This window comes from Leptodactylus fuscus, chromosome 6 (assembly GCF_031893055.1).
Source record: "Leptodactylus fuscus isolate aLepFus1 chromosome 6, aLepFus1.hap2, whole genome shotgun sequence".
Lineage (NCBI taxonomy): Eukaryota > Metazoa > Chordata > Amphibia > Anura > Leptodactylidae > Leptodactylus > Leptodactylus fuscus.
Genome location: NC_134270.1, coordinates 23521201 through 23549016, shown reverse-complemented (window position 1 = coordinate 23549016; position 27816 = coordinate 23521201). Strand labels below are relative to the sequence as shown.

The 27816-nt window shown below is 46.0% G+C and overlaps 1 protein-coding gene across 4 annotated transcripts; it reads left to right on the top strand.

Annotated features, from left to right (window-relative positions):
• Positions 1-52: 52 nt before the first annotated feature.
• On the top strand, positions 53-27274 carry RHOT1 (ras homolog family member T1). 4 transcript variants are annotated; one of them, XM_075279544.1, is made up of 21 exons: positions 53-195; positions 6322-6380; positions 8123-8204; positions 9037-9080; positions 9202-9255; positions 9382-9434; positions 9525-9633; positions 9845-9946; positions 10050-10148; positions 10238-10346; positions 10564-10684; positions 10780-10864; positions 11334-11479; positions 11557-11657; positions 11873-12003; positions 12406-12489; positions 12572-12691; positions 13316-13518; positions 17968-18090; positions 25295-25438; positions 26235-27274. In XM_075279544.1, the coding sequence occupies exons 1-21, from the start codon at positions 159-161 to the stop codon at positions 26350-26352; spliced, it is 2124 nt and encodes a 707-aa protein (XP_075135645.1). In that variant the 5' UTR covers positions 53-158; the 3' UTR covers positions 26353-27274. The 4 variants fall into 4 exon arrangements, with proteins under 4 accessions (XP_075135645.1, XP_075135646.1, XP_075135647.1 ...); XM_075279545.1 differs by lacking the exon at positions 25295-25438 and having other exon boundaries at positions 26235-27273; XM_075279546.1 differs by lacking the exons at positions 25295-25438; positions 26235-27274 and adding an exon at positions 21990-22776.
• Positions 27275-27816: the final 542 nt, after the last annotated feature.

Sequence of the window (27816 nt, the reverse complement as noted above, 5' to 3'; positions counted from 1 at the left end):
GTACCACGCCCACCCCTGATGGCCGCACTGCAGCCCCGCCCCCTTTGTCCCCGCCGGGCCGCCGTCCTCCAGTCTCCTCAGTGCGGGCTGCTCTGCGAGGTGACTCCGGGGTCCCGGCGGGAGGAATAGGCCGCAGCGCCTCCCACACACCGGGCACCATGAAGAAGGATGTACGGATCCTGCTGGTGGGAGAACGTAAGCAGCCGGCTGTCATGTCCTCTGCTGGAGATTATAGCGTGATAGCATCATTATAACATTGTCATTGCTCCTGGCTGGCCAGTTATCTGCCTGTAACCTTATATGTGTCCTGGAGACTAATCTGCATGTTATGTATTACAGGAGTGATGTCCTGCAGCTTATACCCTATACATTATAGTAGTGATGTCCTGCAGGTTATACCCTATACATTATAGTAGTGATGTCCTGCAGGTTATACCCTATACATTATAGTAGTGATGTCCTGCAGGTTATACCCTATACATTATAGTAGTGATGTCCTGCAGGTTATACCCTATACATTATAGTAGTGATGTCCTGCAGGTTATACCCTATACATTATAGTAGTGATGTCCTGCAGGTTATACCCTATACATTATAGTAGTGATGTCCTGCAGCTTATACCCTATACATTATAGTAGCGATGTCCTGCAGGTTATACCCTATACATTATAGTAGTGATGTCCTGCAGGTTATACCCTATACATTATAGTAGTGATGTCCTGGAGGTTATACCCTATACATTATAGTAGTGATGTCCTGGAGGTTATACCCTATACATTATAGTAGTGATGTCCTGCAGGTTATACCCTATACATTATGGTAGTGATGTCCTGCAGGTTATACCCTATACATTATAGTAGTGATGTCCTGCAGCTTATACCCTATACATTATACTAGTGATGTCCTGCAGGTTATACCCTATACATTATAGTAGCGATGTCCTGCAGGTTATACCCTATACATTATAGTAGCGATGTCCTGCAGGTTATACCCTGTACATTATAGTAGTGATGTCCTGCAGCTTATACCCTATACATTATAGTAGTGATGTCCTGCAGGTTATACCCTATACATTATAGTAGTGATGTCCTGCAGCTTATACCCTATACATTATAGTAGTGATGTCCTGCAGCTTATACCCTATACATTATAGTAGTGATGTCCTGCAGGTTATACCCTGTACATTATAGTAGTGATGTCCTGCAGGTTATACCCTATACATTATAGTAGTGATGTCCTGCAGCTTATACCCTATACATTATAGTAGTGATGTCCTGCAGCTTATACCCTATACATTATAGTAGTGATGTCCTGCAGCTTATACCCTATACATTATAGTAGTGATGTCCTGCAGGTTATACCCTATACATTATAGTAGTGATGTCCTGCAGGTTATACCCTATAAATTATAGTAGTGATGTCCTGCAGGTTATACCCTATACATTATAGTACTGATGTCCTGCAGCTTATACCCTATACATTATAGTAGTGATGTCCTGGAGGTTATACCCTATACATTATAGTAGTGGTGTCCTGCAGGTTATACCCTATACATTATAGTAGTGATGTCCTGGAGGTTATACCCTATACATTATAGTAGTGATGTCCTGCAACATATACCTATACATTATAGTAGCGATGTCCTGGAGGTTATACCCTATACATTATAGTAGCGATGTCCTGCAGCTTATACCCTATACATTATAGTAGCGATGTCCTGCAGCATATACCTATACATTATAGTAGTGATGTCCTGCAGGTTATTCCCTATACATTATAGTACTGATGTCCTGCAGGTTATACCCTATATATTATAGTAGTGATGTCCTGCAGGTTATACCCTATACATTATAATAGTGATGTCCTGGAGCTTATACCCTATACATTATAGTAGTGATGTCCTGCAGGTTATACCCTATATATTATAGTAGTGATGTCCTGCAGGTTATACCCTATACATTATAATAGTGATGTCCTGCAGCTTATACCCTATACATTATAGTAGTGATGTCCTGCAGGTTATACCCTATACATTATAGTACTGATGTCCTGCAGGTTATACCCTATACATTATAGTAGTGATGTCCTGCAGCTTATACCCTATACATTATAGTAGTGATGTCCTGCAGGTTATACCCTATACATTATAGTAGTGATGTCCTGCAGCTTATACCCTATACATTATAGTACTGATGTCCTGCAGGTTATACCCTATACATTATAGTAGCGATGTCCTGCAGCGTATACCCTATACATTATAGTAGTGATGTCCTGCAGCTTATACCCTATACATTATAGTACTGATGTCCTGCAGGTTATACCCTATACATTATAGTACTGATGTCCTGCAGGTTATACCCTATACATTATAGTACTGATGTCCTGCAGGTTATACCCTATACATTATAGTAGCGATGTCCTGCAGCGTATACCCTATACATTATAGTAGTGATGTCCTGGAGGTTATACCCTATACATTATAGTAGTGATGTCCTGCAGCGTATACCCTATACATTATAGTAGTGATGTCCTGCAGGTTATACCCTATACATTATGGTAGTGATGTCCTGGAGGTTATACCCTATACATTATAGATAATAATAATGATTATAGTGATGATGTTCTGAAGATTATAACCTGAGTATTTCCCCGCCTATAGATTATAGTATAGATGTCCTAGACATTATACCCTGTATATTACAGAAGTGATGTTTTGGAGATTTTTGTATCTCCTTCTTTATAGATTTTACTAGTGATGTCCTGGAGATTATACTTTGTATGTTACTTATAGTGGTGATGTCCTGGAGATTATTCCCTATAGATTATAGAATGGATGTCCTGGAGATTATAACCTAAGTATTACCTCCCTTATAGATTATAGTAAGGATGTTTTGGAGATTCTACCCTGTGTATTACCTTCTTTATGGATTATACTAGTGATATCCTTGAAATTATAACCTATATCTGACTTCCCTTATAGATTATAGCAGTGATATCCTGGAGATTATATATTGCTGTAGTGATGATTTGGAGGTTATAACCTGTGTATTACCTCCTTTATACATCAGAAGCGAAGATGGCCAGAGGTGCACAAATCTGTGCCTAACAATTGTGGAACGGTTTCAGAGCCTTGTTCCTCAATGTAAAATTACAAAGACCCAAATATCCCAGAATGTACATTACATAATATCAAAGGATTCAGAGAACCAGGAGAAATCCAAGTGTACGAGGGACAAGGCGGCAGACATTATAGGATGTTTGTGAGCTGCCGGCCCTCAGACGGCACTGCATGGGCTCAGGAAGACTTCCAGAAATTACCGTATTTTTCGGACTATAAGACGCACTTTTTTTCCCCCAAATTTGGGGGAAAAGAAGGGTGCGTCTTATAGGCCGAATGTGGCGCCTGGCACCCGCTCTAATAGAGAGGCGGAAGCCGGCAAGTGATAGACGCCATTACAGGTGCCGGGCCTGAGACATCGCTGCCCTGCCCTGCATGAAGCCAGCAGCGGGAGGAGTGATGCTATTCCGCTCCTCCGTCCCCCCGCCGCTGGCTTCATGCAGGGCAGCGATGTCTCAGGCCCCGGCGTCTATCCCTCCCCGGCATCCGCCTCTCTAGTACAGCGGATGCCGGGTCAGTATCAGCGGCCCCTTCTCCCCCGGGGCCGGTCCCGTACCTGTAAAGTTGCAGGCCGGCTCCTGCGCGGCGATATCGCAGGAGCCGACCTGTTCGGGTGACAGCCGGGAGCCTAATGAGGCTCCCAGGCCTGTCACTGCTATATTAGTATTGTGGCTGGGCCTAGGACCAGCCGTAATACTAATAGACAGAATGTCCCATAGACGGCAATACAGTTGTATTGCCGTCTATGGGACTTGCAATCAAGCGACCGCAGGTTCAAGCCCTGGGGGGGGGGGATAAAATAGTAAAAAAAAAAAAAAAAAAAAAGCTTTAAAAAATATATAATAAAAATATGAAATAAATAAAAGTTCTAAATCACCTCCTGTCCCTAGAATATATATATAAAAGTAGAAAATCATATATCATAAACCACCGGGTTTTTTTTTCAATAAAAGGTGATCTAAGCAATAGATATTCCCCAAAATGGTATAGCTAAAAAGTACTTCTGGCCCCGCAAAAAAAAAACACACTATGCATCCCCGTACAGCTGCAGGGTCACCTGTCAATGTGGCCTTGCAGCTGTTGCAAAACTACAACTCCCATATATTAAATATTTTACCAGTTTTTGCTTCAAAATTTTTTTTCCCTATTTTCCTCCTCTAAAACCTAGGTGCGTCTTATAGTCCGAAAAATACAGTACTTATTTCTTTTACTTGTATAGCACCAACATATTCCACAGCCCTTGTCGCTCACTGTCCCATAGAGCGCTCACAAGCTACACTCACCGGCCACTTTATTAGGTACACCATGCTAGTAACGGGTTGGACCCCCTTTTGCCTTCAGAACTGCCTCAATTCTTCGTGGCATAGATACAACAAGGTGCTGGAAGCATTCCTCAGAGATTTTGGTCCATATTGACATGATGGCATCACACAGTTGCCGCAGATTTGTCGGCTGCACATCCATGATGCGAATCTCCCGTTCCACCACATCCCAAAGATGCTCTATTGGATTGAGATCTGGTGACTGTGGAGGCCATTGGAGTACAGTGAACTCATTGTCATGTTCAAGAAACCAGTCTGAGATGATTCCAGCTTTATGACATGGCGCATTATCCTGCTGAAAGTAGCCATCAGATGTTGGGTACATTGTGGTCATAAAGGGATGGACATGGTCAGCAACAATACTCAGGTAGGCTTTGGCGTTGCAACGATGTTCAATTGGTACCAAGGGGCCCAAAGAGTGCCAAGAAAATATTCCCCACACCATGACACCTCCACCACCAGCCTGAACCATTGATACAAGGCAGGATGGATCCATGCTTTCATGTTGTTGACGCCAAATTCTGACCCTACCATCCGAATGTCGCAGCAGAAATCGAGACTCATCAGACCAGGCAACGTTTTTCCAATCTTCAATTGTCCAATTTCGATGAGCTTGTGCAAATTGTAGCCTCAGTTTCCTGTTCTTAGCTGAAAGGAGTGGCACCCGGTGTGGTCTTCTGCTGCTGTAGCCCATCTGCCTCAAAGTTCGACGTACTGTGCGGCGTTCAGAGATACTCTTCTGGCTACCTTGGTTGTAACGGGTGGCTATTTGAGTCACTGTTGCCTTTCTATCAGCTCGAACCAGTCTGGCCATTCTCCTCTGACCTCTGGCATCAACAACGCATTTCCGCCCACAGAACTGCCGCTCACTGGATGTTTTTTCTTTTTCGGACCATTCTCTGTAAACCCTAGAGATGGTTGTGCGTGAAAATCCCAGTAGATCAGCAGTTTCTGAAATACTCAGACCAGCCCTTCTGGCACCAACAACCATGCCACGTTCAAAGGCACTCAAATCACCTTTCTTCCCCATACTGATGCTCGGTTTGAACTGCAGGAGATTGTCTTGACCATGTCTACATGCCTAAATGCACTGAGTTGCCGCCATGTGATTGGCTGATTAGAAATTAAGTGTTAATGAGCAGTTGGACAAGTGTACCTAATAAAGTGGCTGGTGAGTGTATATTCCCTCTCATTACGGGAGTGCTGGAGGAAGCTCTCACAAACATGGGGAGAACATATAGACTGTGCAGGATTTGAACCCAGGACTCCAGCGCTACAGAAATAATGGATGGCAGTGCAATCCACCATCCAAGGGTAAAGCTGTATCATATACAGAGGCAGCCATATAGCAACGCAATCCTTAAATGGCGCCATCTTCTCTCAGCCAAAGGTCATTAACAATGGACTGAGGCAAAATGGAAAACTGTTCTGTGGTCAGATCAATGTAAATGTGAAATTCTTTATGGAAACCATGGACGCCCTGTCCTGAGGACTCGATAGGAGAGGAGCCATCCTGCTTGTTGGCAGTGCACGGTACAAAAGCTGCCATCTCTGGTGCTGTGGGGTTACATTAGGGGTTACAGTATAGGCCGTTTATGTATCTTGAAGGACACGATCAATCCTGGGGATTATAGTGTGATTGTCACTGGTTTCTTGGAGATTATACTGTCATAGCTAGAGGGGTGCAGCAGTAGCGGTCGATACCAGGTCCTTGACCATGAGGAGCGCCCCAAAGGTCCCTCTGCCACATAGAAGGTGTACTCTAGATACCACACAGCCTTGCATTGGAGCCCAAATGCTTGACGTTATACCTCTATATACTGTTATGACTGGTCTCCTGGAGATTATACTCTGACTGTCTTTCCTATGGTTTCTTTACAGCCCGGGTGGGGAAGACGTCGCTGATAATGTCACTGGTCAGTGAGGAGTTCCCGGAGGAGGTGAGAGACGCTATTGCTATTATGTTGGTCTCATCACGCAGCCCTTACATGTATTCTTTGGCTTCAAGGCCCCTTAAAGTAGTTATTTGAGGAATCCTAAGTTCTTACATTAGATTACTCCCCAGGTTCTGAGGATTTTATAGCACTGGCAGGAGCCTGATATCTTGTAGTTCTGTCTTCTCGACTTCCGCTCCGACTCTGGATCATGTAACGGCCTTGCTCTGCTTCTCCCTCTTGTCCTTGTAGCAGAGCAGAGTTTGTTGTGTCAGCAGAGGAGACAGGTCTAGAAGACTTCTGGTCCCGGGCAGTGCTATAGAATCCTTATAATCTGCAGGATGGGGGAGCAGCCGGTATATTGGTAAGTGGGACCACCTACTGCAGGGGATACTCTGTAAGAACTTTTTATTCCCCTCTAAAGTGCACGTCCTATTATTACAGGTGAGTATGAGGAACTTTCTATTATAACTTATTCAATAATAATGCTTTCTTCTCCACTTATTGGGCTACTTTCCTTCTCCTTCCTTTCGCTCAGACTCTTATCTCGAATAGCACCTGTATTTATATCCTGTATCAGATACAGAAGTCTATGGAGAGGGAGGGGGGAAAGGCTGCTGCCAGCTAGTAAGTGATTTAGTGTCTCCTTCTATAGGTATTGTAGAATGAAAACAGCCCTCTTAGTTAAAAGGGTTGTTCAGGGTTAATATTTTTTTATGTCCTATCGACAGGATCGTCCATATTGGTAGGGGTCGGCACCTATCTGATCGCCTGTCTGCGATACAATGGACAGAGCTTTCTGCTTCCGTCCCTGTATACATGATGGGTGCCGAAAGTTGGTCTGGGAGCCAAGTGTCAGCCCACTACCGATCAGATATTTATGGCCTATCTTGAGGATAGACCTTAAAATATTAAGCCTGTACAACCCTTTTAATATAAGATGAGTATTTACAGTGCTTGTGTTTTTTTCTAGCAGCATTCTTCTCTTCCTCTCTCCATAGACCTCTATGATAAGTAGAGAAAGAAGTATTTTTGCTTATTAAAATATATTAAAATTTTTTTTAATTGTGATTTATTGCCATCCCTGCCTTTCTAATCATTGCATACACATCAGTCAATGAGTGCTGTGTATACAGCTATAGGAGCCACCATGATGCACTTTACTTCGGGGCCAGCGGTCATGTCTTCACCGGGTGCCAGGGGAACTACAGGGTCCAAGAGGACCCACACTGGCTCTGCAATGTATATTTGGAGGCTGTACTCCCCCTATTACTGCTACCATTGTAATGTGTAATGTTAAACTGTCTACAATGACCTGATGGGCGCCACAGTATGTAAAAAGTAAAAGAATAAAAATGAAGGCAAAAAATATAAAAGATTAAAATAAAAAATTGTCATTCCCACATCACAGGTTCTATCCCTGCCCTGGCGAAACTTAAAAAAACAAAAAAACAAAACAACCCCCCCTTTTTTTTCTTATATTAAAAAAAAAAAAATATGCAAAAATGGAAATGATGCCTTGTGTATAAATGACTCAAAAGTGATGTACCATGGGTGAGTGACTGGGTCATGCAGTTGTTAAGCTTGGTGGGGATGTGGCGGAGCTATTTCCTATATCAGATATATGACAATGGGGTTTTCTGAGGCAAAATGACATAGGCCCCTCCATGTAGATGAACATATGGGTGCAGAGGGTAATCAATATGCCTATACATAGATAATCAGTGTAACCTGCCATCTTCTATCAGGTTCCTGCTCGTGCTGAGGAGATTACCATCCCAGGAGACGTGACCCCAGAGCGGGTGCCCACCCACATTGTAGATTATTCTGGTAAGACTCCATGTTCACATCACATATGTATCCTGTCACAATAATGTCTGTTAAGTCCACTGTATTAGATGAAGCAATGCAAGGGATGTTGGGTAGAGTCCAGCCATTTGGTAAACTGCTGTTTTGGTTCTTGCGTGGAGTCCAGTCATTGGCTAGAATACTATAGAGGGGCTCAGGTGGAGTCCAGTCATTGGGTAGAGTGCTGTAGAGGGTCACAGGTGGAGTATAGTCATTGGGTAGAGTGCCACAGGTGGAGTATAGTCATTGGCTAGAGTGCTATAGAGGGGCTTAGGTTGAGTATAGTCATTGGCTAGAGTGTTGTAGAGGGTCTCAGGTGGATTATAGTCATTGGGTAGAGTGCTGTAGAGGGTCACAGGTGGAGTATAGTCATTGGTATAGTGCTGTAGAGGGTCACAGGTGGAGTATAGTCATTGGTATAGTGCTGTAGAGGGTCTCAGGTGGATTATAGTCATTGGGTAGAGTGCTGTAGAGGGTCTCAGGTGGATTATAGTCATTGGGTAGAGTGCTGTAGAGGGTCACAGGTGGAGTATAGTCATTGGTAGAGTGCTGTAGAGGGGCTCAGGTGGAGTCCAGTCATTGGGTAGAGTGCTGTAGAGGGGCTCAGGTGGAGTCCAGTCATTGGGTAGAGTGCTGTAGAGGGTCACAGGTGGAGTATAGTCATTGGTATAGTGCTGTAGAGGGTCACAGGTGGAGTATAGTCATTGGTAGAGTGCTGTAGAGGGGCTCAGGTGGAGTCCAGTCATTGGGTAGAGTGCTGTAGAGGGGCTCAGGTGGAGTTCGGTCTTTTTTAAGTGTGTTGTATTCTTTACAGAATCAGAGCAGACGGATGAACAGCTTTGTAATGAGATCTCACGGGTAAGGATATAGCGTTACTCAGAATACAACTCTCACACAGAGCGAACCCTTCGATTTGTGTATCCCTCACGTGACTCCATTCACTTGGTAACTACTTCTCTTTCTGTTCCTCGTGATACAGGCAAATGTTATCTGCATTGTGTATGCCGTCAATAATAAGAACTCCATCGATAAGGTAGAACATCTCTGACCCCCCCTCCCTGCTCCCCTCTGACCCCCCCTCCCTGCTCCCCTCTGACCCCCATCCACTCCCCTCTTTGTCTCCCCTCTTTGCTCTCTGACCTTGCGCTCTTTTCCACAGGTCACCAACCACTGGATCCCTCTCATTAATGACCGGACAGACAAGGACAGCAGGTAATGGGGAGCAGCCCTCAGTGTCAGTAGCACATGTATGTGGGAGAGGCATCTCTTCTCTGTAGTAACAAATTATGTCTCCTCTGTTAGGATCCCTCTCATCCTGGTGGGCAATAAGTCTGACTTGCTGGATTATAGCAGTATGGAGACTGTGCTCCCCATAATGAACCAGTACTCGGAAATCGAGACCTGCGTGGAGGTAAGATTGTGACAGTGTATAGTGAGATGTGGGGGTGCTTGGTCACTGAGATCTGGAGGTGTCAGGCTTGTGAATCGGTCTCCATAGACTTTAATGTAGAATTGGGAGGGGTGAATAGCAGGCACCTCCAGCCATGGTAACCAGTGATCTAGTGAGGGATATATTGCTAAGATGTCCTCCGGGGATAATCCCTGTATGTCATCTCTCCTAGTGTTCAGCGAAGAACCTGAAGAACATCTCTGAGCTGTTTTACTACGCACAGAAAGCTGTGCTGCATCCCACTGGCCCCCTGTATTGCCCTGAGGACAAGGAGGTAATCCCTAGGAGAGAGCGGTGTATATGTAAGGGAGGTATTTAGGGTAGTGGGGTTTACGAACTTCAAGCTGTTCCCTTCTTCTTGCCCACTGTCCCTGCAGCTAAAGCCAGCCTGTGTCAAGGCGCTCACTCGCATCTTCAAAATTTCTGACCTGGACAATGATGGGATACTGAATGATGCGGAGCTGAACTTCTTCCAGGTAATACTTGTGCCATTACTGCAGCGGCTCACAGTCAGTAAAGTATGTGCCCCCCCCCCCAGTTGCTGATCTCTGCTGCTGTCTTTCAGAGGACATGCTTCCACATCCCTTTGGCTCCACAAGCTCTGGAGGATGTAAAGAATGTGGTTCGCAAGAATGTCTATGATGGCGTCTCTGGAAATGGACTGACCCTTAAAGGTGAGGAGATCTGGCTATTGTTCTGATTACGTGGTCAGTGGCACAGCCTGCGCTCCCCCAGTAGGTACTAGTATGGGGCCATAGGTACTGTGTGCGCAGGACTGAGTCTACTGTTATATCCCAATTACATAGTGAGGGGTGAAACTCCCCCCAAAAAAGATACTGATGAGTGATGGATACTGTATGATCGCGGCTGAATCCATATTCTTTGCCACAGGCTTCCTGTTTCTGCACACTCTATTTATCCAGAGGGGGAGACACGAGACCACATGGACTGTGCTGCGCAGATTTGGATACGACGATGACCTGGAGCTGACGCCGGAATATCTCTTCCCTCAGTAATGTCTATTTTCTCAACATGTGGGGCAAGGAAATAGTGGGACGATCTGTGGCTGTCCTCTGTCCTGACCATTTGTGACTTCTTGTGTTCCAGGCTGAAGGTTCCTGTAGATTGCACCACGGAGCTCAACCACCACGCTTACCTTTTCTTGCAGAGTATATTTGACAAGCATGACCTGGTGAGCAGTATGGATTTCCTCCACCCTGTAATGGTCTGGACAAGGGGGCGATTATTCTATGGTTACCTGCCGGGTGTCTCCGATCCTGGTGAAGATTGCAGATTCACCGACATCCAGTAGAAACTGGGCAGAGGCTGCAGTCAGTCAGTTCACAGTATGGCAGGGTCTCCTCATGTCTTCCCCATCATTATTTAGAGGGGTTTATCCCCTAATGATGACGTGGATCTGCCTGCTGAAACATATACTGACCCTGCCCCACTGCTACACTAGGATGGCATCCCTCTATATACCCTGATAGTAGCTGGTGGTTTCTTGTATGGGGTAGAGGTTTTCAGAGGTAGTAGCAGTCATACAGCACATGTCTGTGGGCCTCTATATACTGGGGCTATGGCTAGGCAGCGAACACCACCCACTTGTGAGGAGATCCTGTTATTGACGGCTCATGGTCACTTTTGTGCCTTCTCCACAGGACAGAGACTGTGCCTTGTCCCCAGAGGAGCTGAAGGATTTATTTAAGGTCTTCCCATACATGCCATGGGGTCCAGACGTCAATAACACAGTCTGCACCAATGACAAGGGCTGGATCACCTACCAGGGTTTCCTCTCGCAGTGGACGTGAGTGTTCCTCCATGGGTAACCATTGCCCTGGCTAACCTCTTATCCCACTCACATTATCTATTGTCTTTTTTTAGGTTGACAACCTACTTGGATGTTCAACGTTGTCTGGAGTATTTGGGCTACTTGGGTTACTCCATCTTGACAGAGCAAGAGTCTCAGGCCACTGCGGTCACAGGTAAGATAGGAGTCCAGTCATGGATGCTGCCTGCCTAAGAGATAGTGATATGTACTGTGAGCCATGTAATGCTTCCACTACAGTCATGAACCCTTGCATGGATGATGTAGGTAAAACGCTGTGGTGGAGTAATACTCTGCAGGATCTTTAAGGCGGTGCTGTTTTCATCTCTCTGTGCGCCAACTTTATTGGTATTTCATTCTCTGCGTTTCCAGTGACAAGAGACAAGAAAATCGATCTGCACAAGAGACAGACACAGCGCAACGTCTTCAGGTGCAATGTCATTGGCTCTAAGGAGTGTGGGAAGAGCGGCATTCTGCAGGCGCACCTTGGGAGGAACCTGATGGTGAGTGCTCTCCTTACCGAGCCCTGCAAAGCTGAGGAAGCAGGTTGGGGGTGCAAGGCCACACTACATTTTGTCCCCATATGAGGTGACAGATTCCACAATCTGGGAAGTGCTGAGACCAGGGTCCAAACAGCCTGTGCTGTACTGTATGAACTGACATCTAGCTCATAGACGATTGCTTGAGCAGCCATGTTACATCTACATTAAGAGTTGGAGAAGCGATCCACAGACTCGCAGGGAGCCTCCTATGTTAGTGCTTCACAATAGGAAGGCATAGGTTGAGCTGAATTGAAGTCACTTGGTTGTAAATGAAGGCGGCAGCGGGTGTCAGGAGGTGCGGTGGGTGCATGAACAATATGGCGTATAATTTATAACACTGACATTACTCTCTTCCCTCTACAGCGGCAGAAGAGGATTCGAGAGGAGCACAAGTCCTACTATGCAATAAATACGGTGTATGTGTACGGGCAGGAGAAGTATCTGCTGGTAGGTGACTAAAGACCCCCGAGGCATCACTGGATCCTGCTCCATCTGTGCGGCATTCACAATGTGACTCTTTATCTTCCAGCTGCACAACGTTACCGAGTGTGAGGCTTTATCTCCAGCCGATACTGTGTGTGATGTCGTCTGCCTTGTCTACGACATCACCAACCCCAAGTCCTTCGAGTACTGCACAAGAATATTTAAGGTTTGGTCAGAGTTCATGTGAGGAGATTGTGATGGAGGGGGATCCTTGGGGCTGGGGATCTGGGCAATGCTCTTACAGGGAGGAGCTGTCGCTGCTTTTTCAGGGTTAGGAGTGATCTGGTCACAGTGGGGATCTGATACTTGTCTGTCTGCTGTTACAGAGGAGTTGCCTTTTTCTGTCGCTGGGACCTGCAGGTTCCTGGGGACACTTAAAGCCAAATATTGATGACCTATCCTAAATATAGGTGACTAGTACCAGATCTATTGGCATTCCCATTAATTAGCAGTCCTGAAAAGCTAATACACAGAGGACGGAGCAGGAAGCAGGCAGGGCTGTTCTCTGTGTTGTGGCAGAACTGAGCTACTGCAGTTTGTCTCGCATTCAAATGAATAGGAGTTGATCTGCAGTACCTGGACTGGCCACTACACAGAGAACAGTGCTGTCTGCTTCCTGCACCATTCTCAATATATAAACTGGTGAGAACAGCTGATTGCTGGGGTCCTGAGTGTTGGACCCTCACTGATCTGATATAGGTTAAAGCATCAATATTTTTTATTCCAAAAAAACAACTTTTTTGGTTGTCCTTCGGCATCTATTAAAATGCTCCTATCTCCTTCCCCACAGCAACACTTCATGGACAGTCGGACCCCCTGCCTCATAGTCGCAGCTAAATCTGACCTCCATGAGGTGAAGCAGGAGAGCAGCATCTCCCCAGCCGATTTCTGCAAAAAACACAAGATGCCTCCACCTCAAGCCTTCACGTGTAACACTGCTGACAGCCCCAGCCGCGAGATCTTCATTAAGATGACTACGATGTCCATGTATCCGTGAGTAACTTGTATGACCTGTGACCTCGGCTTGCCTGCCTACCCGCATTCTGTCATGTGGCTTGGCTCTCCACACCATGTTAAGAAGGTAGAGGGCGCTGTGGTGGCTGGGGCAAGTAACTTCCTGTTTTCTTGGCGTACAGATGACTGGTGCTCCTCAGCGTTACATGTATTTAGCTAATAGAATAGTGAGCTCAGGAGCGCCCCCCTTCTCCTCAGACAGAACCCACAACAGCGGCTTCCTAGTGTGTTTTACCAACCACTCATGTCTGTGCATTTATTCCCCCTCCCCCCCCCCCCTTTCACCTTCCCCCATTCTCAACTTACTGCTGCCAAGGCCCGATACCGGTGCAAAATGGAGGTAGAACCAGTCCGGGCTAGATCAGATCTAATACATAGTTACAGCACTACAGATAGAGACATTGTCGAGATCTTGTGTATGATCTCCAGAATACAGTGATATGGGAAAAAAAACACGCTATAATGTGTCATACAGAGAACACACTATGTTATTTGTGGTATTAGGGGACACATTATCAATGTATTAGGGGATACAAGGTATCATATACAGGACAGGGAACGTGCTGTAATGTATCACATAGAGAACACATTATATAATGTATGGTATGCAGGGCACATTATATAGTGTATCATATACAGGTACATGATATAATGTGTCATACAGAGAACACACTATATAATGCATGGTATACGGCAGGGGTTCTCAAACTTTTTAAACAGTGGACCGGAGGCAGAGCAGGTCGCACAGACATCAGGAGCGGTGCCCTCCAATAGGTAAAGTGAAGTGCGCTCCATGGCCTGGCCCGAGCTCCCCAGGAGCTTCATTATAAATTCACGCCTGCCGGCATTGTCAGCGGGGCCAGACAGAAGTGCTTGGCGGGCCGCAGTTTGAGGACCCCTGGTGTATTGGAACAAGCTAAAATGTGTCATACAGAGAACACGCTATATATAGAACAGCAGAGAAAGTATGCATGCTGGGAGTTGTAGTTTCATGCCCCTATATATGTGTGGTATACAAGGGACGCTATATATATATAGTGCAGGGGTATGAAACTACAACTCCCAGCATGCATACTTTCTCTGTTGTTCTTGGAATTCCCATGGAAGTGAGGGGAGCATGCTGGGAGTTGTAGTTTCACAGCAACTGAAGTGCCGAAGGTTTCTGACCCCTGATATAGTGTATCATATACAGGAACATGATATAATGTCTCATACAGAGAAAACACTATATAATGTATGGTGTATAGGGGAAATACTATAATGTCTCAGTCAGAACATGCTGTATAATCTATGATATACAGAGGACACACTATATAATGTCATGTATAAAGGAGACACTATGCTATATTGTATATAGGAGTATAATGTATTGTGTCCTACAGAGCACATGCTATATAATGTACAGTATACAGGGGACACCCCATATAGTGTATTACAAACAGAGAACACACTATAATGTGTAATACACAGAACCTGCTATGTAATGTACAGTATACAGGGGACACACTATATAATGTCATGTATAAAGGAGACACTATGCTACATTGTATATAGGGGTATAATATAATGTGTCATACAGAGAACACACTATATAATGTATAGTATACAAGGGACACTATATGGTGTATATTATACAGAGAGCATGTTCTCATGTGTCCTACAGAGCACATGCTATATAATGTACAGTATACAGGGGACGCCCCATATAGTGTATTGTATGCAGTGATCATGCTATAATGTGTCATATACAGCACATACATTATATAATGTATCATACAGTATACAGAGAATAAGCTATAATGTGTCTGACAGAAGACGCTATATAACGTATGGTATGGTATACGCTATTGCTAATAATGTATCATATACACAGACCACACTATATAATGTGTCGTACACAGAGGACACTATATAACGTATGGAATACAGGAGCACAGTGTATAATTGTATGGAATACAGCCGGCATGCTGTCTGCTATACAGGGTTCGCGCTGTATAATGTACACCTGGATATAACCTACTCGATCCGCCAGGCTCCTTATATTCTGCCGCACACTGGGCGTGTGATGGGGTTGGACCCTCTTTGGGTCTTTTGTTGGGATAAACATTCCTGATGTCTCCACTCAATGTGGGTGAGTTGAGGGGTCACCTGGTATCTGGGGTGTCCATGCAGGATATCCACCTACACTGCCCCCTCTACAGGAGACATACAGGCACTACAGCCACAGCAGAATATCCATATACAGTACATTTCTCACTAGAGGACAGATACAGGCACTGCAGCCAGTATATCTATATACATTGCCCCCTCTACAGAACAGATAAAGGCACTAAAGACACAGCCGGAATATCCACATACACCCGCTCTCCCACTAGAGGACAGATACAGGCACTGCAGCCAGTATATCTATATACATTGCCCCCTCTACAGAACAGATAAAGGCACTAAAGACACAGCCGGAATATCCACATACACCCGCTCTCCCACTAGAGGACAGATACAGGCCCCTGCAGTCACAGCCTGGATATCTATATACTCTGCCCAGTTTAGTGGACAGATACAGGCAGCTATATTCAGGATATTCACATACCCCCCTCAAGAGAACAAATAAAGCCGCGGCAAGTCAAAACCAGGATATCCCCATACTCCCCTCTCTAGAGGACAGATACAGGCGCTACAGCCACAGCCAGGATATCCACATACACTGCTCCCTCTAGAGGACAGATACAGGCGCCACAGCCAGGATATCCACATACACTGCTCCCTCTAGAGGACAGGTACTGACAATACAGCCACAGACAGGTAGAGTATCTACATACAAGGACAGATACAGACACTACAGTCAGGGAGATTCTGCCCCTTGTAGGTTTCTGACCCTTTCCATGCTGACTTGTTGCTTCTCTGCCGCACACTGTCATCCCCTGCAGATTTAGTTTCCCCCGCACGCTGCTGTCTTGGGAATATAGAGATTCTGCAGGGTTTCACGGCTCTTATAGAGGAGCTGCCACTTCTACTTACCTGTCCGCTCTATTATGTAGTTGTATTCCTATATATCTGTAGTAACTATTCAGGAGCACCTTTCTTATATTGTGGCTTTACATTGGGCCTTTCCTCTGTTATTCCTCTTGGAAATTTTTCAATAAGGATTACAGGGTTTTACTAGTTGGTGTGTCCATGTTCAGTATTGCCAGACAGTGTAAGGACATGCTGTTCATCAAGGGGATTAGTAATACCCAGCCTGTTGAAATTTCTAGGAGGAGTAAGGTTCGGTTCGCATCTGCGCCCTGTTCTCCCGTCTGCATGAAAAATGCAGAGAGAAAAGCAACGCAAGCAGCGCTCCTCACTCTGCGTTTTTCAGGCAAAAACCAAATGGATACCACATGGACCTCATTATAATCTACAGGGTTTACGGGTTTCCTAAGGTGACTCACTTATTTGCGGATTACGCTTCCATTTGGGGCATCCCCCAAGCACAGATGTGAACCAAGCCTGACCAAGGAACGGAACAACATAGCACTATAAGAAAGAAGTGTGTTGGGGAATACAAGGATGAAGTGAAGCCGACTGGTCAGGAGCTGACGGATCCTCCTTGAAGGGCCGCTGCAGTGCCATTCCATCACTTTGTAGTAACACTTCATGTTCATCACGGTTTTCAGCATCTCTGCTTGCTGTCAATGAAGAGGCTGAAAACCTGTCCTGTCCTAATGCTTCTCACAGGTGAAGGTTTGTTACAATTGCGTCCAGCTAGGAAAGTCCTCTTTGAGATAAATCAGCTGAACCTCAGAAGTCAGGGCCTGCTGGGGGTTGTAGTTTCTTGACCGTTGCTTGTCTATAGCACTGGTGCCATTTTGGGTCTTCCTCTGTACCCCACAGACACACAGATCCATCCTGCTCGCCTCATTGGGATTTTGTCATAATTTAGTAAAACCTCCGCCACATGGCTTCAGCCGCACAGTATCCTGGCTACTACATCAGAGCAGGGAGTCTGGAGACCGTGTACTGCTGCGGCACCTTCAGGGCCAAGCCTGAACACCACATTGTAACAAACCCTCAGCTGTGTGTTAAACTAGTTCAGAATGGATTCTCGCTCCTGGATGAGATTCACTGACCTCAAACAGAGATCTTGAAATTTCTGAGTAGTAGGAAAAGTGTGGACATGAGTGTGGGGAGTTGGGGGCAGGTGTCAGGCAGAGGGCGCTCTATGCTGCTTAACCCTTGTCAGTCCGCTGTATCCTGAACCTCCCCAGCATGTGGTGTTCCTCTAGGTGGGTGGGCAGGGTGACATGACACTGTGGCTGTAACCACTCCGGGGTGTGTGTGGCCATCTAGAGGCGGAGCTGACCTTCCTGGGAGGGGTCATGTTTAACAGTATGATGATGATGAGCCCTGTGCAGACTCTGACCTTATGTCTTCTGTGTGTCTCCGCAGTCACGCCCGGCTACGCTGCCTCTGTACCTGCAACAGGTGTACATACTGCCTGTGTCAGAACCTGCTGCACTCTGACCTCCTCCAGGCTGTAAAGAACAAACTCTTCACGTCCATTGTCAACAGGTCCTTCATCTTATTCCCCCAGTGCCCTAACTTACTAATGCTTGGTGCAAGCCGCACTGCCGCTCCACACCATATGGACACTTCTGTACTGAACACCATATACAGAGACATTGGTACCCTACACAACATACACATGTCTATACCATGTATACTGTGTACCATCTGTAGGCACTGCTATGCTGTGCAACATCATATACACTTCTATGTCAGACTACATCTATACCGTGCAACACATATGCACTTCTATGTCAGACTACATCTATACCGTGCAACACATATGCACTTCTATATCATACTACAGCTATACCGTGCAACACATATGCACTTCTATATTATGCTACATCTATACCGTGTAACACATATGCACTTCTATATCATACTACATCTATACCGTGCAACACATATGCACTTCTATATCATACTACATCTATACCGTGTAACACATATGCACTTCTATATCATACTACATCTATACCGTGCAACACATATGCACTTCTTTATCATACTACATCTATACCGTGCAACACATATGCACTTCTATATCATACTACATCTATACCGTGTAACACATATGCACTTCTATATCATACTACATCTATACCGTGTAACACATATGCACTTCTATATCATACTACATCTATACCGTGTAACACATATGCACTTCTATGTCAGACTACATCTATACCGTGTAACACATATGCACTTCTATATCATACTACATCTATACCGTGTAACACATATGCACTTCTATATCATACTACATCTATACCGTGTAACACATATACACTTCTATATTATGCTACATCTATACCGTGCAACACATATGCACTTCTTTATCATACTACATCTATACCGTGCAACACATATGCACTTCTATATCATACTACATCTATACTGTGCAACACATATGCACTTCTATATCATACTACATCTATACCGTGTAACACATATGCACTTCTATATCATACTACATCTATACCGTGCAACACATATGCACTTCTATATCATACTACATCTATACCGTGTAACACATATGCACTTCTATATCATACTACATCTATACCGTGTAACACATATGCACTTCTATATCATACTACATCTATACCGTGTAACACATATGCACTTCTATATCATACTACATCTATACCGTGCAACACATATGCACTTCTTTATCATACTACATCTATACCGTGCAACACATATGCACTTCTATATCATACTACATCTATACCGTGCAACACATATGCACTTCTTTATCATACTACATCTATACCGTGCAACACATATGCACTTCTATATCATACTACATCTATACCGTGTAACACATATGCACTTCTATATCATGCTACATCTATACCGTGCAACACATATGCACTTCTATATCATACTACATCTATACCGTGCAACACATATGCACTTCTATATCATACTACATCTATACCGTGTAACACATATGCACTTCTATATCATACTACATCTATACCGTGTAACACATATGCACTTCTATATCATACTACATCTATACCGTGTAACACATATGCACTTCTATATCAGACTACATCTATACCGTGTAACACATATGCACTTCTATATTATGCTACATCTATACCGTGCAACACATATGCACTTCTATATCATGCACCACACATACACACATGCACCTCACGTAGACAGCTTTGCACCCTGTGACTCACATGGACACTTCTGCACAGTGTGATAAACTTATACCATGCACCACATATACACTGTATAGCATGTACACTTCCAGCTGTATACCATATATAAATGTGTATATACATATGCAGTGCCTGCAGGGCTAGAGGAGGTGACACGCTTGTTAACCCACTAATCTGTAGCAGGGCGCAGTCTGCTCTCTCAGTCCAGGACCTGTAAACCGCCATCTGATACGTCATATTTTGCACATCCTGTGTAGCCATGTGCAATTCCTGTTATAGCTGAGTGTTTGTTACACTGTATCCAGTCTAGATAACTCTGTGGAGTCCAGACTGATGCAGTTTACCTGCAATGATACCTTGTAACAATTAATCAGGATTAGGAAGAGATTTATGGTGCTGATAAGTGTACCTGCACTGATACATTGTAACAAACCCTCAATATGAGGTCAGGAGGAGTTTTCAGCCTCTGGATGGCTCTTATAAAGTAGCTGACCCTTTAATTGTTGCTCTGATGATGGTCTGGTGCTATGATGGCGGATTAGAGGACTCCTCCTATACGGGTTCAGTATGTGGCTATCATGCTGCGTGTTATGCTGTTATACAGTGCTGGACTTGCTGCATGTCACCTCATATATACTGTATATATATATATATATATATATATATATATATATATATATATATATATATATGCTTCCTTGTGCTGATATCATAAGATGGCTTACGGTGGAAAGCTGGTACTGCATGTGTGTGACCAGTGACCTGCAGAGATGGCAATCGCTGATACAGCAACTCCTTAATGAGCAGACGGGGATGCAGAGGAACAGCGCCCCCTATGCGACATGTAGAGCGATAGTCTGTAGAGGGGACGGACAGTGCAGAATGGTAGAAGCCCGAGGCACAGGGCAGGAGAATAGGAGCCTGAAGGGAGGGGATGATTGGTAACCTAGGGCAGGTGCAGAGCGAAATAATAGGAACCCAAGGCGAGGCAAAGCATGGGATGATAGGTACTATAGCAGAGGCGCAGGGCTGGATTATAGGGAGGTGAATAACAGGAGGGAAGGGGCTCAAGGGGAGATGCAGCACAGGATCATAAGTGGCCCTTATGTGATATTGCTAAGAATGATAGGGGCCCCAGGGGAGGCGCAGTGAGGGATGGTGGAAGCACACAGCAGGACGATAGGCAGCTCAGGAAAGGTGCTGAGCTGCAGGGGGGATATTTGTCTATAATGACTCCATCAGCAGAATAGTGAGTACAACTCTGGAGTATACAGGATGTAATTAAGGATAAGTAATGTATGTACACAGTGACTGCAGCGCCAGAATAATGAGCGCAGCTCTGGAGTATAATACAGGATGTAACTCAGGATCAGTACAGGATAAGTAATGTAATGTATGTACACAGTGACTGTACCAGCAGAATAGTGAGTGCAGCTCTGGAGTATATTACAGGATAAGTAATGTAATGTATGTACATAGTGACTGCACCAGCAGAATAGTGAGCGCAGCTCTGGGGTATAATACAGGATGTAACTCAGGATCAGTACAGGATAAGTAATGTAATGTATGTACACAGTGACTGTACCAGCAGAATAGTGAGCGCAGCTCTGGAATATAATACAGGATGTAACTCAGGATCAGTACAGGATAAGTAATGTAATGTATGTACATAGTGACTGCACCAGCAGAATAGTGAGCGCAGCTCTGGAATATAATACAGGATGTAACTCAGGATCAGTACAGGATAAGTAATGTAATGTATGTACATAGTGACTGCACCAGCAGAATAGTGAGCGCAGCTCTGGAATATAATACAGGATGTAACTCAGGATCAGTACAGGATAAGTAATGTAATGTATGTACATAGTGACTGCACCAGCAGAATAGTGAGTGCAGCTCTGGAATATAATACAGGATGTAACTCAGGATCAGTACAGGATAAGTAATGTAATGTATGTACACAGTGACTGCAGCGGCAGAATAGTGAGCGCAGCTCTGGGGTATAATATAGGATGTAACTCAGGATCAGTACAGGATAAATAATGTAATGTATGTACACAGTGACTGTACCAGCAGAATAGTGAGCGCAGCTCTGGAGTATATTACAGGATAGTTAATGTATGTACTTGGTATCTCCATTGTCTCTCTATGTGACCTGTCTAGTGGGGTTCAGAATTGGTGTTGCTCCCCTTCATGTGTCTTCTCCTCTTTTCTCCCCTCCAGGTGTTCACTTCAGTTTGTGTGGACCGCTCTCTCGCTTGCTCTTTTGCATCATGCCTCCCCAATAACATTTCATTGGTCTTCCCATTTCTAGTCCTTAGTCAGTATACAGAGCATTGACAGACGGGGGCGCTGGTCTGTGTCACTAATTCTAGGCCTGTATTAATTTTTTAATTGGTTGAAGAATAAGTCACATGACCCAGCTGATGTCACCGCCTTGTATACTGACTAGGGGACTTCTGCTGACTACTCTAGCAGGGGGCCGGGGTATCACAGTCCTTGCTGGTGGCCGGGTGTGTGTGATGATAATGACCACACTCCTCATCCTCAGTGCCCATACTTTATCCACATTCTTGTTTGCACAGTCAGGAAATTGTGATACAGTGGTTCCAGTCTATAGGTGTCGCCCTCGATGTATGATGAGTTCCGGCAGTGTAACGTATAAATCACCACCTGCCTAGTAATGGCAGAGACTGTCATTTTCTAACCTCTCACTATGATGTATGATATTGGTTGTCTGCTATAGGTGAGGACATGTGACACTCCTGCCCCTACATCTTCTACCTGACATTTTTACCCTGCATGCTGCTCTTCATGTATCATGCAAGAATCAGGGGCTGCAGCAGAATTCACCACCCTCAGGATAGTCCTGGCCTGACCTGTGTATATGGTTGGAGCACATGTCTTTGTGAGGCTACGGCCATGTACATGTCAGGAGTGAGACCACCCTCAGCCTTTTCTGCTGCAGCCCCATATTGTGAGGGCTCCCTCGTGCATGCCGCCGGTGCAGTGCTGGTGTGCAGATTCTTTGGGGTGACTGACATCACACTGAGGTACGTCATATCCTATAGTCCAGTCTCCTCCAGAGCTGCAGTAATAACATCATGTTGCACAAGTCCCTCCTAGAGCTGCAGTCACTATTCTGCTGTCTTACACTCTAGTCACATTGAAAGCATGTACGCAGTTGCTCATGTTTGTATGGTGATTTAACCAGTGAGTGGTTTTGGGTTCTGATCTTACATTTCCACTTTTGTCCTAGTCTCTCCAAACTGTTATAAGCTGCATGCTGACTGTTTCTTACCGACTATTGATATTAATTATGTTGATTTCTGATTTTATACTCATCCGGCTTGGGTGAATATTAGTGCTTGCACAGTCAGTCAGTGATGTGTGACAGGCTTCTGAACCTCCCTCCCCACCCTCGCTATAAGCTAACAGACAGGCTCCTCCCCTGTGCACTAGTGACATCATATAGGTTTCTTTTGCCTGAATTGGCCACTCGTGACATGAGACAGCCTCCTCCACGCTGTCCACCAGTGATGAGATCTGGCTCTCATCCCTTGCTCTGACTATCAGTGATGTCATATAGGCTCCTCATTCCTGCGCTGGCCTCAGTGATGTCATATAGGCTCTTCTCTCCTGCGCTGGCCACCAGTGATGTCATATAGGCTCCTCTCTCCCTTGTGCTAGTCACCAGTGATGTCATATAGGCTCCTCTTTCCTGCGCTGGCCTCAGTGATGTCATATAGGCTCCTCTCTCCTGCGCTGGCCTCCAGTGATGTCATATAGGCTCCTCTCTCCTACGCTGGCCTCCAGTGATGTCATATAGGCTCCTCTCTCCTGCACTGGCCTCCAGTGATGTCATATAGGCTCCTCTCTCCTGTGCTGGCCTCCAGTGATGTCATATAGGCTCCTCTTTCCTGCGCTGGCCTCAGTGATGTCATATAGGCTCCTCTCTCCTGCGCTGGCCACCAGTGATGTCATATAGGCTCCTCTTTCCTGCGCTGGCCTCCAGTGATGTCATATAGGCTCCTCTCTCCTACGCTGGCCTCCAGTGATGTCATATAGGCTCCTCTCTCCTGCACTGGCCTCCAGTGATGTCATATAGGCTCCTCTCTCCTGCGCTGGCCTCCAGTGATGTCATATAGGCTCCTCTCTCCTGCACTGGCCTCCAGTGATGTCATATAGGCTCCTCTCTCCTGCGCTGGCCTCCAGTGATGTCATATAGGCTCCTCTCTCCTGCACTGGCCTCCAGTGATGTCATATAGCCTCTTCTCCTGCGCTGGGCACCAGTGATGTCATATAGGCTCCTCTCTCCTGCGCTGGGCACCAGTGATGTCATATAGGCTCCTCTCCTGCGCTGGCCACCAGTGATGTCATATAGGTTCCTCTTTCCTGCGCTGGCCTCCAGTGATGTCATATAGGCTCCTCTCTCCTACGCTGGCCTCCAGTGATGTCATATAGGCTCCTCTCTCCTGTGCTGGGCATCAGTGATGTCATATAGGCTCCTCTTTCCTGCGCTGGCCTCCAGTGATGTCATATAGGCTCCTCTCCTGCGCTGGCCTCCAGTGATGTCATATAGGCTCCTCTCCTGCGCTGGCCACCAGTGATGTCATATAGGCTCCTCTCCTGCGCTGGCCACCAGTGATGTCATATAGGCTCCTCTCTCCTGCGCTGGCCACCAGTGATGTCATATAGGCTCCTCTCTCCTGCCCTGGCCTCCAGTGATGTGATATAGGCTCCTCTCTCCTGCCCTGGCCTCCAGTGATGTCATATAGGCTCCTCTTTCCTGCGCTGGCCTCCAGTTATGTCATATAGGCTCCTCTCCTGCACTGGCCTCCAGTGATGTCATATAGGCTCCTCTCCTGCGCTGGCCACCAGTGATGTCATATAGGCTCCTCTCCTGCGCTGGCCACCAGTGATGTCATATAGGCTCCTCTCCTGCGCTGGCCACCAGTGATGTCATATAGGCTCCTCTCTCCTGCGCTGGCCACCAGTGATGTCATATAGGCTCCTCTCCTGCGCTGGCCACCAGTGATGTCATATAGGCTCCTCTCTCCTGCGCTGGCCACCAGTGATGTCATATAGGCTCCTCTCTCCTGCCCTGGCCTCCAGTGATGTGATATAGGCTCCTCTCTCCTGCCCTGGCCTCCAGTGATGTCATATAGGCTCCTCTCTCCTGCCCTGGCCTCCAGTGATGTCATATAGGCTCCTCTCTCCTGCGCTGGCCTCCAGTGATGTTATATAGGCTCCTTTCTCCTGCGCTGGCCACCAGTTATGTCATATAGGCTCCTTTCTCCTGCCCTGGCCTCCAGTGATGTCATACAGGCTCCTCTGTCCTGCGCTGGCCTCCAGTGATGAGACGGGCTGCTCCCTGCACTGGACACCACTGATGCAAGACAGGTTCCTTTCCCCATGCTGTTTACCAGTAATACTAGATGGTCTTCTCCCCTTCCCAGCATGTGTGTGCAGGGTGCTTTTGGGGTTTCTGAGTTGCCCTGTGACGGCCCAATGTGTGTGTATATAAGGTTGAGCGCCTGGCTAGATGTCCTGGGAGAGGCTCTGATGACGGATGCGGAGAGCAGCCTGGGACACCAAGTCCTCCCCGTCTCCCACATGGAACATTCCATCTTCATGGAATCATCTGCTGAACCAGCGGTAGAGGTGGCCAGGTACCCGGCGTGTGCCCTCTCAGGGGTGTGGCTTAGGCACATATTAACTTTCTAACCATCCAGTTCTGTGTGTGTAGAGGCTGATTGTATCTAACCTGACCGTGTCAATGTCATTCTGTGTACTCAGCACCGTTGTAAAAACTGCTGCTATCCTCATAAAGCTGAGCAGATACTTAGAGGGAATAGCCAGTCATCGATACAGTGGCATTACAGTGATATCTCCGTCAGGTGACCACCCATGCGGAGCACCCTAAAAAATAAAGAAAATACATCAACACTTCCAAATAGGTGACCGATCCTGCCAAGCTACCCAACAAAAAATAGAGAGACCATAACCCGCCCACATCAATCCACCCGGCCACAGAAGAGATGCTATGGGGACTCCTCCAGTCAGGTCTCCATCCATGCCGAGCCGCACAATAAATAGAGAGGATATAGTGAGGTGACCGCCCACATGGAGTCTCATCTGCTATTCTGTGAAAGGACAATAATGGCAGACGGATGATGATGTCCATGACTAAGGTAGAGCAGATCACACCCCCACCGAAGGTCAAGTGTCAAACCAGTGACAAAGTTAGAACGCCCCCGTCATGACATTAGTGACGTGAAGCGACAAATTTAGCTGCAGCATTTTCTGTTCTTGCAATATTGTTGTCTGGTTTATGATTGTTTCCCCATGTAGATGATGAGTAGCCTCCGACTGGTGGATGATGGGAGTTGTAGTGCAGGATGTTGATGAGTAGCAGTGTTGAGCTGGTGCGGGGTCCTCACTGACGGAACATTTTCTCTGTTGCAGGCACATGTCGCAGGCAGAGCTGAAAGGCTCCACATTCTGGCTCCGCGCCAGTTTTGGTGCCACCATCTTTGCAGTCCTGGGATTTGCCATGTACAAAGCTCTGCTGAAGCAGCGATGATCCAGAAGAAGTCATTGCCCTTCCCATTCCCGCCTGGAATTATTTATTCATTGTATGATCACTATGTGTGGATTTTATAACCTGCTCCCAGTATTCAGTACTAGAGATCCTCGGACACGTTACCGTCCAGTGTTGCCGCTCTGTGGATGTTGTGACTAACTGGAAAGTTTCAGAATGGACATAAAGTGCCAAACCTAAAACCAAGAGACCTCAGGTGATCGCAGTGCACCACAGAGTGGCACCGACAAGCTCCCAGCTTTGGCTCAGACGTGGTGGACGGAGGATTCTGTGCTTTCCCTGTATATAATGTACATAACTTGATGTCCAGCTGCCTTCCAATAAAGCCCCTCCCCTGCTTACTATCCTCGCTCTCAGGCTCCGCCCCTGGAGAGCATCATTTTCTTTATCTGAATGTTAAGAGATGGGATCCCTGCTATTTTTTTAAGGCAGCATGTGGTCTTTGAGATCTCTGCCATTAAACCTCAGATTGACTTATGTATTTTTGGAAAGAAGTAAATGAGCCACCCTTTGCTGCGGACGCCATGTTGTGGATTCCTATTTATTTTCATTATCCCCTGTGTGATTTAGAACGTGACACCTTTCAGTTATAGACGTCACACTGTTTCCTTTGACACCCGCTGCCCTCACGGTTTATTTATCGCATGGATATAGCGGTGAAGGCCACACCCACTGACCACCACACTTATCTTAGGCTCCACCCACTACTTGCATCTTAGCTTCTACCTACCGCACATGTTTTGGGCCCCACAAGGCAGCACATGCCTATCACAGGGTGAATACTGGGGGAAGCTTCGATTTTTCATCACTGACCTTTTTTTGTGGATTTCATTAAACTCCACCCTGTGTACCCGCCTGCCGCCCGCTTTCTTATTTGTACCCGCCTGCCGCCCGCTCTCTTATTTGTACCCGCCTGCCACCACTTTCTTATTTGTACCTACCTGCTACCACTTTCTTACGGATACTTGACTTCAATGGGTTCCTTTAACGTGCATAACACATTGAAAGATATGTCAATGGGAGGCTTTTTAACCCATTGACTTCAATGTGTTACGCGCGTTAAACTGAACCCATTGAAGTTAAAGGGATTCTGTTTTACAGCGCTGATTCTTACACGAGATATCGTGCCAGAATCAGCGCTGCGTTACCCCATGTGAATGCTCCATCAGTCTCCGCAACCAGCCCCAGTCGTATCCCATGGCCCAGACCAACACCTACACTGGGTAGTCAAGCAAAGTGGCACTTTCATAATAAGATTCAGTAGCAACTTGCTGATGGTTTCCAGAAATCTCCTGGATGTATTTGTTGCACCATAAGGCTACTGATGTACTGCGGCTGTATCTAATAGACTAGTGAGAGCCCAAGATATGGTGAGTGATCGGCCTGATCCATGGTATATAAACAAACCGCAGAAACAGCTGATCAGTGAATGTCCCAAACGTAGAA